Source organism: Amblyraja radiata, chromosome 34 (assembly GCF_010909765.2).
Source record: "Amblyraja radiata isolate CabotCenter1 chromosome 34, sAmbRad1.1.pri, whole genome shotgun sequence".
NCBI lineage: Eukaryota > Metazoa > Chordata > Chondrichthyes > Rajiformes > Rajidae > Amblyraja > Amblyraja radiata.
The window spans coordinates 9,459,398-9,477,706 of record NC_045989.1 but is presented as its reverse complement, the minus strand read 5'-3'; the positions used below and the strand labels follow the sequence as shown (position 1 = coordinate 9,477,706).

General features: G+C 44.8%; 1 protein-coding gene across 1 annotated transcript in view; it reads left to right on the top strand.

Moving 5' to 3' along the window:
* Positions 1-17,443, top strand: part of nox5 (NADPH oxidase 5) — a 71,360-nt gene extending 53,917 nt beyond the window's left edge. The window contains exons 14-16 of the mRNA XM_033050097.1: positions 4,809-4,908; positions 10,135-10,301; positions 16,108-17,443. Coding sequence (XP_032905988.1) covers positions 4,809-4,908; positions 10,135-10,301; positions 16,108-16,242 — 402 coding nt within the window. The 3' untranslated portion in view covers positions 16,243-17,443. The remainder of the gene's footprint in view (positions 1-4,808; positions 4,909-10,134; positions 10,302-16,107) is intronic.
* Positions 17,444-18,309: the final 866 nt, after the last annotated feature.

Here is an 18,309-nt window from a genome sequence, read left to right as displayed (position 1 = left end):
GTATTTCGAATTTTGTCTGAGTTCTCACCACTAACTCTCAGAGTTCACCACTTTTGGTAATCACTTCCTTTTAGTTTTTTGTCCTTCAATGGTACACAGCAATTTATGCAAGGGCAGGGCGCAACAATTGGTTCATCATTTAACTGAAAAGCGCTGAGAGATTTTAAAAAAACACTTCATTCTTTTAACACTCTACCTGCAGCCCATGTCAAAACTGGCGGGACTTTTGTTCGCAGTGGGCATACTGTTTCAGCACGATCTTTTCATCCAGCAATGAATAAGTTTTTACCATAGTGTGCGGCTATCCTCCCATGCTTTGAAAAATCAGGCTGAAACAACTCAGTCACTGAGCAGCTAAGCCCCGTGCGTTTTAGTGTGTAATCCGATTGCTGGTTGATAAGCCTGAGAAAATTAAATTTACCCCTCTAAGAAGTCTCGCTGAACCACTGATGCCATTTTTAAAAGCTGAAGTATTCAAACTTTTCGGTTGAATAAAAAAAAAAAAATGTTTAAAGCATAAAATCTAAAAACGAACAAAATAGAGGATGTCACATGAAATAGGTACAAGAACTCAATGAGAATTTCGGGCAGCACAGTAGCGCAGCGGTAGAGTTGCTGCCTTACAGCGCCAGAGAGTCGGGTTTGATTCTGACTATGGGTGATGTCAGCACGGAGTTTGTACGTCCTCCCCGTGAACAAGTGGGTTTTCTCCCAGCGTTCCGGTTCTCTCCCACATTCCAAAGACGTGCAGGTTTGTAAATTGTAAATTGTCCCGAGTGTGTAGGGTAGTGCTAGTGATCATTGTTTGGTGCAGACTCAGTGGGCCGAATGGCCTGTTTCTGCACTGTATCTCTAAAGTCTAAAGTCTCTACCCAGAGAAAGTTTGGAACTTGCTCCTAGGTGGACAAATCAAAATGACCCAGGTGTTTTTAAGGGGAAGTTAGATTAGCATTTGAAGAAATGAATGGAGGGCTACAATAAAAGGAGCAGATGAGGAAGCGTAGGAGGAGGTTTGAGTGGAGCACGAACATCAGACCAGATTGGGTGAATGACCTGATTGTGTGTTGTAGTTTTCAATGTAAGTTCAGAGTTTAGTTTTGGAACCACTACCAGGGTATTTTGACTGTGGGATAGAATTTATAGTGAGCAGCTTTCATCAACAAACGAAAAAGTACAATGACTCAAGGCAAGTGAGTTTATTGTCATGTGTCCCTGATAGGACAATGAAATTCTTGCTTTGCTTCAGCACACAGAACATAGTAGGCATTTACTACAAAACAGATCAGTGTGTCCATATACCATAATATAAATATATACACACATGAATAAATAAACTGATAAAGTGCAAATAACAGATAATGGGTTATTAATAATCAGAGTTTTGTCCGAGCCAGGTTTAATAGCCTGATGTAGCAATGTTACAAAATTTTGAGATTTTAAAAATCAAGTCTGTAATTTATCCCATCAGATAAAGCATAAAAATAAGTTTAATTTGACACCTAATTCACTTTCATATCTCAAGTATTTAAAAAGTTATGGCCATTTTCATACTGGGAAATGAGCATCTTGTTCCCTATTGATTTTCTATGGACATAACAAAAAAGCTGTGATCGTGAACAGTCAAAAGCCCATAACTTTCTTAAAAATTAAGAGAACTGAATGAAATTTTCAGTTATCATAGATTGAAGCATTCTGAAACAAATATAAAATAATCTTACTTGGATGACCTGAAATTAAAGCATATAATTAGTTAGTTACCTAATTGTAGCTAATTTCAGACTTCAATTACTAGATCTAAACATCTATCCATTTCTTAATAAATGATTAACATTTTTAAATAGCCTAAATGTCCAAATAATATTCACAAATAATTCACAATAAAACATGATTTTTAAATCTCATTTACATTAATTTATAGGCCAAATGGAAGGAATTTAGTGTTTAATTGCTGTAAATAAATGCCCATTTAAATCAGCTTTCCAGTGGGTCCCTGTGGAACGCGCTGGTTTAGAACGTTCACATTGCGGTAGATTTGTGCTCCAAATGCCCAGAAAAATACTGCGCGATATAATGGGTCCAAATTGAGCTACTCGCAATATTAAACTTTGTATAAAGGGATCTTTAGAAGCCCTTTTTAATGTAAAAATATACAACCTAACTTCTGCTATTTGCTTTATGAGACCCTGCGGTTGCTGGCGGTCGCGGGTTTAGAGATTGATTTTTAAACTACTATAACTATTATTCAAGGCCTTTAAACCTAATAATAGCTTTTGCGACGGGGTCTTCCAGCGATTTTTCGTTAATAATTAACTAGGCTGAACATTTTCGATTGGAACAGCTTAGAGAAAATCGCGTTTTAAACCCGCCCCCTCTAAACGGCGCCAAAATCGCGCACACCCTCAGCAGCAGATCTTCAACGACGCTTCAGGTAGGCTTTGCAACATACCTACCTGATGGCTGTGGGGAAGTAGCTATTCCTGAACCTGGTTGTTGCAGTCATCAGGCTCCTGTACCTTCTACCTGAAAGGTAGCAGGGAGATGAGTGTGTGGCCAGGATGGTGTGGGTCTTTGATGATACTGCCAGCCTTTTTGAGGCAGCGGCTGCGAGAAATCCCCTCGGTGGAAGGAAGGTCAGAGCCGATGATGGACTGGGCAGTGTTTACTACTTTTTGTAGTCTTTTCCTCTCCAGGGCGCTCAAGTTGCTGAACCAAGCCACGATGCAACCGGTCAGTATGCTCTCTACTGTGCACCTGTAGAAGTTAGAGAGAGTCCTCCTTGACAAACCGACTCTCTGTAATCTTCTCAGGAAGTAGAGGCGCTGATGAGCTCTTCTCTGCTGTTCATCGTTGCTGCGATTTTGTGACGTGCCACCAGCTAGCTCCTAAGAGCAGGCTGCAGGGACTGGGTTTCCACATCTGTATCCTTCACTGCTTTGGGATCATTGAGAAACAGATAGATGTTTGCTTGGATTCTATGGCATAAAATGACGGCACAACTAATCAGATTGAAGAGGAGTTTCCCATGGGAGACAAAAATGCTGGAGAAACTCAGCGGGTGAGGCAGCATCTATGGAGCGAAGGAAATAGGCAACGTTTCGTCCCGAAACGTTGCCTATTTCCTTCGCTCCATAGATGCTGCCTCACCCGCTGAGTTTCTCCAGCATTTTTGTCTACCTTCGATTTTCCAGCACCTGCAGTTCCTTCTTAAACTGGAGTTTCCCATATCCAGTTTACTACAGAAGCTTGGGTGCTATTGTGGATTGGGGTATTTGTTGAATCAACCTTAGTTCCCTGAATTTGGTAAAATAGATATGGAGACATTCCTCCAAAACTCTAATTGGTTGCATCCTATCTTACTGGAGTGATGAAGCAGAGGTCCAGATTCATAACCCACAGACAAGGTCAAAATCCACCATGACATCAGACAGACACATGTAAGTTTATTAGGTAAACTCTGGAATTAAAATACAAGCTGTAATGAGGATCATGAACCTGCTGGATTGTTATAAAACTCATCCAGTTTACCAGTTTCCTCTGGCGAATGATTACATCCTCTGATCAAATTATAAAGAGTTTCTTTTTTTTTTCACTTACATTTTTATTGATTTTTAAGAGATATATACAAAACAGTGCAACACCTTCACCGTAAGGTCTGAATGACAATAAAGGCATTCATTCAATTCAATAAATAAAACAAAATAAGAAAACCAGCAATCAAAATTAAAAAAAATAAGTAGATAGGGAAAAAAAAAGAAGTAAATAAATAGAAAATTGGAATAAGACCGTGTGGTTCACTTACCAAATAAAAAAAAGAAAAAACATTACATTGATTAGTTAATTATAAAGAGTTTCAAAGCTGGACAGAGCATGTATTTATCCTGTACCTCTTGATCTTTCTTTGGAATGTAAACAAGAGTCCATAAAGGGACGACCCCAGCCTCCAAAGATTTGAAGTTTAGGTTTATTATTGACACGTGTACCGAGGTACAATGAAAATCTTTGTTTCGAGTCAGGGCCATACAGCATGGAAAACAGGCCCTTTTGGTCCAACTCATCCACGTTGACCAAGATGCCACGTCTAAGTTAGCTCCATTTGGCCCATATCCCCCTATACCTTTCTTATCCATGTACCTATCCAGGTGTCTTTTAAATTTGTTATTGCACTTGCCTCAACTACTTCCTCTGGCAGCCCATTCCATCTAGCCACCACCCTCTGAGTGAAATAATTGCCCCTCAGGTTTCTATTAAATCTCTCCCCTCTTACACCCACGTCCTCTGATTCTTCATTTCCCCCACCCTGGATAATAGACCCTGGTTTTGCATTCTATTCAATCACATCTGATGATGCTGTACATAGCTGCATTCAAGTCGTATTCAAGTACAATAGGTAGAGCAATGTGGAAGATACAAAGGGCAGAATATAGTTCACATCATTGAATCACATCGGTTCCATAAACAAGGTTCAATGTCTGCAATGGGGTAGAGGTGAATCCGGCAGAACCCCAGCTATGGAAGGCACACTTTCTCCATTTGACTTTATTTGAGGCGAGCAGGTTTCACAGCCCTACCCTGGACTATGACTAGCCCCCCGCCCTACAATTTCTGAGTTACATTTAAAAACATATGCCAGCGTTCACTGGCAGGTGAATGCTACAACCACCATAGTGACACCAGCCAGCTGTCTGTAACGCTTCTGCAGTATTGATGCTGATGGTCAGGGGAGCACTAATACAATTCAGATGAAAGATGTAACTTGGAATGGCATTGGTACTCGGCAAGAGATTTAAGATCCAGCTTTGTGGTTGCAGGTTGACTTTATCTGGATCAACAGAGACCAGAAGTCCTTTGAGTGGTTTGTTAGCCTCCTGACTAAACTGGAGATGGACCAGGCTGATGAGGAGATTCAAGGTAGGTTCCTGGCACCTGAGAAGGTGGTAACGTTGAAGTCATCCTCTTACTCCATGCAGGGTCCACCATATCCAGCAATGTACATGGGTACACACTATCATGTCAGACTAAATCACACCATGGAGCACATGACTCAGGGAGTACTTTTCCATTCCTTTCAATAGACAATAGGTGCAGGAGTAGGCCATTCGGCCCTTCGAGCCAGCACCGCCATTCAATGTGATCATGGCTGATCATCCCCAATCAGTACCCCGTTCCTGCCTTCTCCCCATATCCCCTGACTCCGCTATTTTTAAGAGCCCTATCTAGCTCTCTCTTGAAAGCATCCAGAGAACCTGCCTCCACCGCCCTCTGAGGCAGAGAATTCCACAGACTCACCATTCTTTGTGAGAGAAAGTGTTTCCTCGTCTCCGTTCTAAATGGCTTACTCCTTATTCTTAAACTGTGGCCCCTGGTTCTGGAGTGGTTCTTTCAGTGGAGGCAAATAGTGTTGAGGGACTAAGTTTAAGTTAAACATTGGTAATTAACATTTTCTTTAACTACTCAACATTTTTAAATGCTTATGTGTTTTTTTAATCTCAGGAATTTTACTTTAGGTTTTTGTTTTCAGAAAATGTTGATAGTTTTAAAAATGCGGATGTTTCTGATTGTTCGAACATTTTTGGTGACTTTGGCAATTCTAAGAATATGGTTTAACCATTGACTCATGCACTTTAATGTGGAGCAGGTTGTATCCAGCAACCTCTAACGGGTCCCGTTCTCCTAACTGTTATCTCATTGAGTCACAGAAGGCCCTGTCAACTTGTGTAACTTTCATCATGATCCATTTGGCTCTCAGTTTCAATTAGTGTCTGTACAGATTACGTCGGGTAAATTTGTCCTTACTTGGGAAGTCGGAAGCAACAGTGATGTCAGGTCTTGGGCTAGTGTTAATATTGACGTTGGGAGAATGAAAAATGGAATTAATGTCAGATTAGTGTAAATTGGTGGCTGATGGTCATTGCAGACTCACTGTCCCAAAGGGCCGATGTTCTGTGCTGCATCTCCGTTATTGTATGCCATAGATCCTGCCTGAGAGATTGTCAATAGAATAACGTTTTACATGTTAGTAGGTGACACTAGTGATTTGATTGTAAACAAAAGTGGACAAAAATGCTGGAGAAACTCAGAGAAGGCAGCATCTATGGAGCGAAAGAATAGGTGACGTTTCGGGTCGAGACCATTCTTCAGACATTGTAAACAAAGACATTAGCCGTCTCAGATGCAAAACTTTAAGAAGGGTATAGAAATTTGAAGGTACACAAAAAAGCTGGAGAAACTCAGCGGGTGCAGCAGCATCTATGGAGCGAAGGAAATAGGCAACGTTTCGGGCCGAAACCCTTCTTCAGACAGATAGAAATTTGAAATGTTTAAGGCACCTTTCTATGCATTTTTCTCCACCAGTTTGAGATTAAAACGTTGACAATCGCATTGAAAAACAACACTAAAGTAATACCAAAGATAGACATAAAATTCTGGAATATCTCAGCAGGACAGGCAGCATCTCTGGATAGAAGGAATGGGTGACGTTTTGGGTCGAGAAGGAAGTTACTCCAGCATTTTGTGTCTATCTTCGGTGTAAACCAGCATCTGCAGTTCCTTTCTGCACTAAATTAGTACAATGTTAATGAATCTGCCATACATGGTGTGACTATGAACAGAGCTGAAAATGTGTGCAAGTAATGGGTAATGTTTAGAACAAAGGGGGACCCGGCTGGGGGGGGGGGTCTGCGACCTTGTGCGGCAGCAGGTCTTGTTCGTCACTGTTAGCATCAGAAACGTGGCGACTCTTTGTGTACTACTTAGAAGCGGTCTGCTGTACGATTTTACGGGATTGTCTGCAAAAACGATGAATTTCACTGTACCTAGGAACATGTGACAATATAAGGTATCATTGAATAATCATTTAGAAACATAGAAACATAGAAATTAGGTGCAGGAGTAGGCCATTCGGCCCTTCGAGCCTGCACCGCCATTCAATATGATCATGGCTGATCATCCAACTCAGTATCCCGTACCTGCCTTCTCTCCATGCCCTCTGATCCCCTTAGCCACAAGGGCCACATCTAACTCCCTCTTAAATATAGCCAATGAACTGGCCTCGACTACCCTCTGTGGCAGAGAGTTCCAGAGATTCACCACTCTCTGTGTGAAAAAAGTTCTTCTCATCTCGGTTTTAAAGGATTTCCCCCTTATCCTTAAGCTGTGACCCCTTGTCCTGGACTTCCCCAACATCGGGAGCAATCTTCCTGCATCTAGCCTGTCCAACCCCTTAAGAATTATATAAGTTTCTATAAGATCCCCTCTCAATCTCCTAAATTCAAGAGAGTATAAACCAAGTCTATCCAGTCTTTCTTCATAAGACAGTCCTGACATCCCAGGAATCAGTCTGGTGAACCTTCTCTGCACTCCCTCTAGGGCAATAATGTCCTTCCTCAGATTTGGAGACCAAAACTGTACGCAATACTCCAGGTGTGGTCTCACCAAGACCCTGTACAACTGCAGCAGAACCTCCCTGCTCCTATACTCAAATCCTTTTGCTATGAAAGCCAACATACCATTTGCTTTCTTCACTGCCTGCTGCACCTGCATGCCCACTTTCAATGACTGGTGTACCATGACACCCAGGTCTCGCTGCATCTCCCCCTTTCCTAGTCGGCCACCATTTAGATAATAGTCTGCTTTCCTGTTTTTGCCACCAAAATGGATAACCTCACATTTATCCACATTATACTGCATCTGCCAAACATTTGCCCACTCACCCAGCCTATCCAAGTCACCTTGCAGTCTCCTAGCATCCTCCTCACAGCTAACACTGCCCCCAGCTTAGTGTCATCCGCAAACTTGGAGATATTGTCTTCAATTCCCTCATCCAGATCATTAATATATATTGTAAATAGCTGGGGTCCCAGCACTGAGCCTTGCGGTACCCCACTAGTCACTGCCTGCCATTGTGAAAAGGACCCGTTTACAAACCCACTGACTCACATGGCTATCTGGACTACACGTCTTCCCACCCTGCCCCCTGTAAAGACTCCATCCCCTACTCCCAATTCCTCCGCCTACGCCGCATCTGTTCCCAGGATGAGACATTTCATACCAGGGCATCGGAAATGTCCTCGTTCTTCAGGGAACGGGGATTCCCCTCCGCCACCATAGATGAGGCTCACACCAGGCTCTCATCCATACCCCGTAACACTGCTCTCTCTCCCCATCCCCGCACACGCAACAAGGGCAGAGTCCCTCTGGTCCTCACCTTTCACCCCACCAGCCGGCAAATACAACACATAATCCTCCGCCATTTCCGCCACCTCCAACGTGACCCCACCACTCGCCACATCTTCCCATCTCCCCCCATGTCTGCCTTCCGCAAAGACCGCTCCCTCCGCAACTCCCTCGTCAATTCTTCCCTTCCCTCCCGCACCACCCCCTCCCCGGGCACTTTCCGTTGCAACCGCAAGAAATGCAACACCTGTCCCTTCACCTCCCCCCTCGACTCCATTCAAGGTCCCAAGCAGTCGTTCCAGGTGCGACAAAGGTTCACCTGTATCTCCTCCAACCTCATCTACTGCATCCGCTGCTCTAGATGTAAGCTGATTTAAATCGGTGAGACCAAGCGTAGGTTGGGCGACCGTTTCGCCGAACACCTCCGCTCAGTCCGCAATAACCTACCTGACCTCCCGGTGGCTCAGCACTTCAACTCCCCCTCCCATTCCCAATCCGACCTCTCTGTCCTGGGTCTCCTCCATTGCCAGAGTGAGCAACAGCGGAAATTGGAGGAACAGCACCTCATATTCCGTCTGGGGTCCTTGCGTCCTTATGGCATCAACATTGAATTCTCCCAATTTGGCTAGCCCGTGCTGTCTCCTCCCCTTCCTTCACCCTCTAGCTGTCTCCTCCCACCCTCCCATCCGCCCGCCCTCGGGCTCCTCTTCCTCCTCCCTTTTTCCTTCTTTCTTTCCCCACCCCCCATCAGTCTGAAGAAGGGTTTTGGCCCGAAACGTCGCCTATTTCCTTCGCTCCATAGATGCTGCTGCACCCGCTGAGTTTCCCCAGCAATTTTGTGTACCCCCGTTTACTCCTACTCTTTGCTTCCTGTTTGCCAGCCAGTTCTCTATCCACATCAATACTGAACCTCCAATGCCGCGTGCTTTAAGTTTGTATACTAATCTCTTATGTGGGATCTTGTCGAAAGCCTTCTGGAAGTCCAGATACACCACATCCACTGGTTCTCCCCTATCCACGCTACTAGTTACATCCTCGAAAAATTCTATAAGATTCGTCAGACATGATTTACCTTTTGTAAATCCATGCTGACTTTGTCCAATGATTTCACCACTTTCCAAATGTGCTGCTATCCCATCTTTAATAACTGACTCTAGTAGTTTCCCCACTACCGATGTTAGACTAACTGGTCTGTAATTCCCCGTTTTCTCTCTCCCTCCCTCCCTTCTTAAAAAGTGGGGTTACGTTTGCTACCCGCCAATCCTCAGGAACTACTCCAGAATCTAAAGAGTTTTGAAAGATTATTACTAATGCATCCACTATTTCTGGAGCTACTTCCTTAAGTACTCTGGGATGCAGCCTATCTGGCCCTGGGGATTTATCGGCCTTTAATCCATTCAATTTACCCAACACCACTTCCCGGCTAACCTGGATTTCACTCAATTCCTCCAACTCCTTTGACCCGCAGTCCCCTGCTATTTCCGGCAGATTATTTATGTCTTCCTTAGTGAAGACGGAACCAAAGTAGTTATTCAATTGGTCCGCTATATCCTTGTTCCCCATGATCAACTCACCTGTTTCTGACTGCAAGGGACCTACATTTGTTTTAACTAATCTCTTTCTTTTCACATATCTATAAAAACTTTTGCAGTCAGTTTTTATGTTCCCTGCCAGTTTTCTTTCATAATCTATTTTTCCTTTCTTAATTAAGCCCTTTGTCCTCCTCTGCTGGTCTCTGAATTTCTCCCAGTCCTCCGGTATGCTGCTTTTTCTGGCTAATTTGTACGCATCATCCTTCGCTTTGATACTTTGATACTAAGCTACATTAGTCAGCACAGAACCACATCAAACATGATAGAATGGTTGGGTTATTTAATGCTATTCTTATGGAGTATTGTTAGATATGTACATTCACAAACAAACTGCAGAGTTGCTAATTGTTCAACTGTTCCCAATGTACAGGCAGGTTTCTGGAGATGCACATGTACATGACATCTGCCCTCAGTAAAAATGACATGAAGGCCTTGGGTCTACAAATGGCTCTGGATCTTCTGGCAAAGAAGGAGAAGCGTGATTCTATTACAGGCCTACGCACCAGGACCCAGCCCGGCCGGCCAGACTGGAACAAGGTACAGGTAGCACTGGGTTCCCACGGGGTTCCCTCCCTGAGAGCTGCTTGTAGCTTGAAATGTCCGTGGATCGGAATGAACAAAAACACGGTGTGAGACGGGGTGACAGAGTGGTGACGGGAGAGTGAGCAGGCGTGGAAAAAGCAGTCAGCAGCCAGCCTCACGGACTCAGTGAGTGGGTCAGCTCAGCGCTCCAAGCTATGCTCGGTACACCCAGCCCCCAACTATTGAGGGAGGGGAGGTGGGGAGAGAAAGCATGTGAAAATGTCCCGTTCTCACCCAGCAGAAGATATCTGGAGCCTCGCAGCAACTGGGAAATACATCCCCATCCATTCCACCCTTCTCCCAAATGCTTGCTGGTATGTACAGGCGGTGTCCATAAGTCGCGTGTTAGTGACCCAGGGGGGATCTGTAACATGTACCGCAGAGCTTGTAGCGCTGAGCTGACCCACTCACTGAGTCCGCCAGGCTGGCCACTGGCCGCTTTTCCCACGCCTGCTCATGTATAGAAGGAATAGAGTGAATGAGAGGCATAGATAGGGTAGACAGTCAGAATCTTTTTCTTTGGGTGGAAATGTCCAATACTAAAGGGCATAAATATAAGGTGAGAGGGGGAAGGTTTAATGGAAATGTGCGGGAAAGTCTTTTATACAGAGGGCAGTGGGGGACCTGGAACGTGTAGCCAGGGGTGGTGGTGGAGGCAGATATGACAGTGGTATCAAAGAGGCTTTTACATTGACAGATGGAAGTGCTGGGAATAGAGGCATATGGATCATGGGCAGGCAGCTGAGTTCAGTTTAACTAGGCATCATATTCGACACAAACATTGTGGGCCAAAGGGCTCATTCCTGTACTGTACAATTCTGATCTATGTTCCACAGGAACAGTATCCAAGGGCAGGAATAAACCGAGGTGACAATAGGCAATACACAATAGGTGCAGGAGTAGGCCATGTGACACTGGCTGATCATCCCCAATCAGTACCCCGTTCCTGCCTTCTCCCCATATCCCCTGACTCCGCTATCTTTAAGAGCACTATCAAGCTCTCTCTTGAAAGTATCCAGAGAACCGGCCTCCACCACCCTCTGAGGCAGAGAATTCCACAGACTCACAGCTCTCTGTGAGAAAAAGTGTTTCCTCGTCTCCGTTCTAAATGGCTTACCCTTTATTCTTAAACTGTGGCCCCTGGTTCTGGACTCCCCCAACATCGGGAACATGTTTCCTGCCTCTAGCGTCAGCATCCACGCTTCACCTTCTAGCAAGCGCAGCCGTCATTACAGATGAGCAATATTAAGGAGACGGGGGACTGGAAGAGAATACTAATTTGGTTATAAAAGCTGATAATTGTTACCTGTGGGAATTTTATGCACTGGCCAGCTCTTTACATTCAAAAGGCAAAAATGTTGAACAGACACATCAAAGATAATTTATAACACAGACACTTTACAAAGCTTCTTAAATTACATAACAACTGTAAAACGAGCTTTTAGATTATGACAGAGTGACACATTGATTGTGTACTTGTTGAGTTGTAAATCAATTGATTTTTATTCCCCCTATCTTCCCTTTGCACTATCGATTTCACACAACCATTATGTGGGTGTGAGAAGTGTATCAAATGCTTCAATAGCAATTTAATCTAATGATGCATGTTTTACAGTAACAATCACTAATGTATTGCAACCAAAAGTTGCACTAAGAGATATTTTAATAACGCGTTGTAAAACCTTCAGTTGCTCAACACCAGCGGCAATAACCTTGCCGTTTAAATTCCCCACAGGGGAATCCTCAGCAATTCTCCGTGGGTTCTATTTAATAATTCGCACTTGAACGTTGCGGTTGGTGGCTAACCACACATCTTGTAGTTCTGAGGATGTCATGATTGGGATTTCATTAGGTTTGGTTTGAAGAAATTTAATATTTGAACTTCAGGCAGGGGTGCTTAAAGAACCCCTGTCAAAAACAAAACCAAAACGGGCGGCACAGCGGTAGAGTTGCAGCCTTACAGCGCCAGAGACCCGGGTTCGATCCTGGCTCCGAGTGCTGTTGGTACGGAGTTTGTACGTTCTCCCTGTGACTGTGTGGGTTTTCTCTGAGTGTTTTGTTTTTCCTCACACATCACAAAGACGTGCAGGTTGCTAGGTTAATCGACTTTGGTAAAATTGTAAATGGTTCCTAATGTGTTGGATAGTGCTAATATACAGGTATTGCTGGTGGACATGGACTCGGTGGGTGGAAGGGCCTGTTTCCGTGCTGTATCCCTGCATCAGTAACTGAGCCTCTGCTTATGTCCCCTTCGAGCCAAACGAGTGTTGTATTGAACTTCAAGCATGGCCAGCAAGCGGCTGATCAGCATTGTCACATAACAACGCAGAAGCGGGAACACACCATTTGGCCCTTTGAGTTAACTCCACCATTCACATATGCTGATCCTAGGTCACGTTGGATCACACATCAATGTCCCCGGAAAATGCTCATTGATCCCTAGTTTATCAGTGGTGATGCTTGTGCTCCGAATGAACTTACACCCATTCTACTTCATCTCGGCATCCATCTGCACAACCTTCTCTTCCATTCGCTAACCAGCTTTCCCTCAACATTGATATTAACACCGCACCAAACAATTAGGAAGGCATGGCGCCAAGGAACTGCAGCAGATGCTGCTTTACCAAAGAAAGCTGTCCTGTCCCTCCCCTCCCAGCTTTCTATTTGGAATTCTCGCAGGTTTTCTGATCTCCATCCTGCGCCACCATCAGCTTATAATTAGGTTCATTTGCTTCACAGGTACGGAATCAATGCAATATCATTTTTAGTGAGAGAGATTCCAGGATGTTTGCCAATGTTTTTGGAAATTGCATTCCAAGTAGTTTTAAACTAATGTCCTCACACCTGATCTTTTCTCCATGGCTTCGCTCTCATCTGTCTTTGGCTTCCGATGTCCTTGTAAACATTCATATAAGTGGATGAAACACCAGTAAACAGATGCTGCAAGCAAATGTGATTTTTAAAGCACATATTCCTTTTAATTGTGTGTGGCCTGATGCTAGTATGATGCGAGCATTGTGTATATCTGAATGGGCTCAAGGTACACATCTCTGTATACCATCATCCTCTGTGTTTTCTCCATGGATTGAGCTTCATGTTTGGTCATTCAGTTTAGGGTATGGAAATAATGCACCAGGAAGTTCTGAAGCAGGAACTCATTGGTATTCCAACACAGTTGCGAAATGCACTGTGCGGAACTGAGACATGGAGACAAAGAATAACAAATCTTTAGCCCCAAGCCTGTGTAGTTATACATGCCGTTTAAGAAGGAACTGCAGATGCTGGAAGATCGAAGGTAGACAAAAGTGCTGGAGAAACTCAGCGGGTGCAGCAGCATCTATGGAGCGACGGAAATAGGCAACTTTTTTAGGCAGACTTTGAATTGAATTGAATTGAATTGAATTGAATCCTTTATTTGTCATTCAGACCTTTCGGTCTGAACGAAATGCTGTTGCCTGCAGCCATACATGTAATAATAATAAAACACAATAAACACAAATTAACATCCACCACAGTGAGTTCACCAAACACCTCCTCACTGTGATGGAGGCAAAAGTCTTAGAGTTACTGTCTCTTCCCTCCTCTTCTCCCTCTGCGCTGAGGCGATTCCCCACCAGGCGATGGTAAGTCAGTCCCGCGGTTCAAGCTCCGCGGCCCGGGGGTGGTCGGAGCTGCCGCCCTCCAGTTCAGCGGACGCAGTTGTTGCAACGGGTGCTCCGGAAAACAGGCATCAACCTGTTACCTGCGAGCTCCCGACATTGTCCTCCACTGGCCCGCGGCGAGCCCCGGATCCAGGTCGCCGCCGCCAGAACGCCGCCTCAGCCGCCGGAGCACCATCTCCGCCCCGCACCGGGCCGCCCACACGGCAACGTCTCAGCCCCGCACCGGGCTGCCCCCACGGGAGCGCCTTCCAGCCGGTAGCCGTGCCGCCCGCACGGGAGTGTCTCAGCCCCGCGCCGTCCGCCCTCACCGGAGCGCCGAGTCGTGCCGCTACCCGGACGTCGCCACAGCTCGAAGACGGCCAGCCTCGCGTTGGTGAGTCCTGGCTGGTTCTACCTCCGGACCCTCGAGGTCGGTCGCAGGTTGGAGGCCGCCAGCTCCGCCATTAGGCCTCAGCGCAGACGGGGGAAGAGAAGGGGGATACGACAAAAAAGTCGCATTCCCCCGAAGGGAGAGACAGAAAGCCCTGTTTCAACCCCCCCCCCCCCCCCCACACACACATAACACCACCTAATAACCAAAAAAATTACTAAACTAGACAAAAAAAACAACACAAAAAAGTAAAAACAGACAGACTGCAGGCGAGCCGCAGCCGTATCACAGCGCCGCCACTTCCGGACTTAAGGAAATAGGCAACTTTTGGAAACGTTGCCTATTTCCTTCGCTCCATAGATGCTGCTGCACCTGCTGAGTTTCTCCAGCACTTTTGTCTACCAGTTATACAGGCCCCTGGCGAGACTGCACTCGGAAAATTGAGGATAGTTTTAGTCTTAAGCCTGCCTAAGAAAGGATGTGTAGGAAGGAACTGAAGATGCTGCTTTACACTGAAGTCAGACACAAAATGCTGGAGTAACTCAGCGGGTCAGGCAGCACCTCTGGAGAAAAGGTGATGTTTTGGGTCGAGATCGCTTGCCATCGAGGGAGTCCGGTGCAGATTCTCTACACTTCTTGGATGGTGGGTTAAACGTAAGAGGGGAGGTTGAGCAGGTAGGCTAAAGAAATGAAAGAAAATTGAAACTTCAAAAATCTCGTAGAGCACAGCAGACTAGATGCACAGAATATGTTCCTCTTGACTGAGGGGGTCTAGAACCAGGGTTCACTGTCTCAGAATAAGGGATAGTCATTTAGGACTGAGATGAGGAGAAATGTCTTCATTTAGGTGGTGGTGAATCTTTAGCATTCTCTACTGCAGTGGAGTGCAGAGGCTCAGTAATTGAGTTCATTCAAAATGGACATCAATAGATTTGTGGACTTTACGGGAGTCAAGATATACAAGATGCACAAGGTATTAGTGAGGCCGCACTTGGAGTAGTTGTACAAGATGTTAATAAGGTCACTGTTGGTGTGCAGTTTTGACCCTGCTGTACCCATACCTCAAGGACTGCAGCAATTCAAGAACTCGGGTCACCCCCTCAATCGTAATCCGGAATTGGCAATGAAATGGTGGCTCTGCCTGTGCAACCCAAATCCACTGAATAAATAAATAAACTGCACTTTGAATTATGATTTCAAAACTCTTCACCGCTTGCATCAATGCTTTTATTTGCACCTACAATTAGAATTAGAGTTAAGGGCCTGTCTCACTGTCCGAGGTAAATCAAGAGTTCTCCCGAGTTTTCCCCTGATTCGAACTCGGAGAATGTCCGTAGCGGGTCCGTCGGAGTTGGTGGATGTCACGTAGCGGCTCGTATGAGTAACGGTGACGTTTTTTCAACACTGTGAAAAATGTCCACGATTTAAAAAAAATATTCGCTATGAAAAAAATGGTTACTTTTTACTCGTACGAGCCGCTACGTGACATCCACGAACTCCTGCGGACCCGCCACGGACATTCTCCGAGTTCGAATCAGGGGAAAACTCGGAGGAACTCTTGAATTACCTCGTACAGTGGGACAGGGGCTTTAGCTGGTCGTCATTGTTAGGTTTTGAGGGTGAATCATTTCTGGCACACCTAAAACTGAGTTTAAAAAGAGTTGCTGTTAGTGGTGTAATATAATAATGAATCTCTGTATGACGATGATCTTTTGCTTTTAACTTCCAGGTTTTTCAAAGGATTGCCGAGGAGAACAAGGGAAAGGTCCACGTATTTTTCTGCGGTTCTCCAGTCTTGGCTAAAACAATCAAGGCTCAGTGTGAGCGATTTAGCTTCAAGTTCTACAAAGAAAACTTCCAGTGACGTGTTATGGTTGTGCATCAACGCGGGCTTTCCTCTGATTCAATGTAGTGGGTATAGTGTACTGGAGCTCTCCCCTTCTAGCCTCATGCAAAGCATTTGCCCAGCAGGGTGCAGGAATGTGCTTGTGATTGAGTGATCCAAGGTGGTGGATAGAGAAACAGCTTAGACTACAGAAAGAGTCTAGACGCAGGAATGAAGGAGAGTAACAAACTCTGTATTACACTATTAGTGTCTAAGGGCTTGAATAACGTCTGACAGCATGAGGTTTAAGTGAGGAGAGATCTTGTCTGTTTATCTGAGGCATATTTTGGCTGATTATCAATGGTTCTTTATTGTCACCATTGAAATTATTTTGCACAGTCGCCATATTTTGGTGGAAAAAGTCCAAAGTCCACACGCTGGGCATCCACGCATATTCGAGGGCAGGCGTGCATTTGATTTAATATCACATCCAAAAGAGGATGCAGCAGTACTGTGCTTCTGTGTCGGTGCAGGATTTGAACACACAACCTACTGACTTGGAGACAGGAGTGCGTGCTCCACACGGGAATAATCGGAGTGTGGCTAATGAATGGCCCGTCTGATGCCACCAGTTATTCAGACCCAAAGGCCATGGGTGTCATCTCCAGCATGTACTAGGTTCCTTGAGTTGCGGTAGACTGCTGTGGAAATGTGATCAAAGGGTAAATCTACCGAGAAAGATTCCCAATCCTGATTTTCGTGAAGAGAGTCGTGCTGTTTTGTGGGTTGAATTGTGAAGCGCCTGGAAGTTGACTAACTACCCTGTGGCACTCACGGGTCACACATGAAATTCGGCATTTTGATATCGGAAGTCCCACTACCTTTGGAACTATGTTAAATACTTTGGGAGAGCATTTATAAATAAATAATTTGGGAGAGGGCGGGGTTTAAAATTAATAGAATAAGTTCAAATATTTACTGAAATCTCTCTTATGAACATTTTATTCACATTCTCCGCATCATAATGGATGGAGTAAAATCATTAGAAATGTGTATTTTAACAGAGGAAAGCCCAGGTATCTGCAATGACAATCGGAGATCTTGAGATCCAATCTGTGTCTACACTTGTACAGTGTTTCTGATGTGTGTTGGCGCCACAGAATAATAGGTATTCCAGCAGTGGTACATGTCACTAGCCTTCCAATGTGTCTGTATAATGAGTACTTTTAAAAGAGTAAAGTAGCTGATTCATGTTGCTTTCAAAAGAGGTAACTTGGCTTGTAACAAGGTCCTCGGAATGATCATGTATTATAGAGGTCCAGTCCACGCTTAGTTCTGTTGCCGCACTATAGATTTATGTACCTGATTATATCCTGCCTTTACATTTTAAGGTGAGAGGGGAAAATTTAATAGACAATAGACAATAGGTGCAGGAGTAGGCCATGTGACACTGGCTGATCATCCCCAATGAGTACCCCGTTCCTGCCTTCTCCCCATATCCCCTGACTCCGCTATCTTTAAGAGTCCTATCTAGCTCTCTCTTGAAAGTATCCAGAGAACCGGCCTCCACCGCCCTCTGAGGCAGAGAATTCCACAGACTCACAACTCTCTGTGTAAAAAAGCGTTTCCTCATCTCCGTATCTCCGTAATAGGAACGTAATGAGGGGCAACTTTTTTCACACAGAAAGGGAATATGAAATGTGGGTGTATGGAACGAGCTGCCGAAGCAGGTTGTTGAGGCAGGTGCTATCGCAACGTTTAAGAATCATTTAAACAGGTACACGGATAGGACAGGTTTAGAGGGATATGGGCCAAATGCAGGCTGGTGGGACTAGTGTTGATGGAGGGTGTGGGCAAGTTGGGCTGAAGGGCCTGTTTCCACGCTGAATGACTCTATGACTAACGTACAATGATGATGTCCATTCATTGTACTGTCCCTTGTGGGGGATTGTTGGCTTGACCCAGATATTATCTCTACAGGAATATTGTTCAGAGAATTGCATAGGAAGTCTGATTTGTCACACTCACATACTATTGTACGTTACAGAGTCATAGAGAGATATACTGTAAATGGAAACAGGCCCTTCAGCCCATCAAGTCCATGCT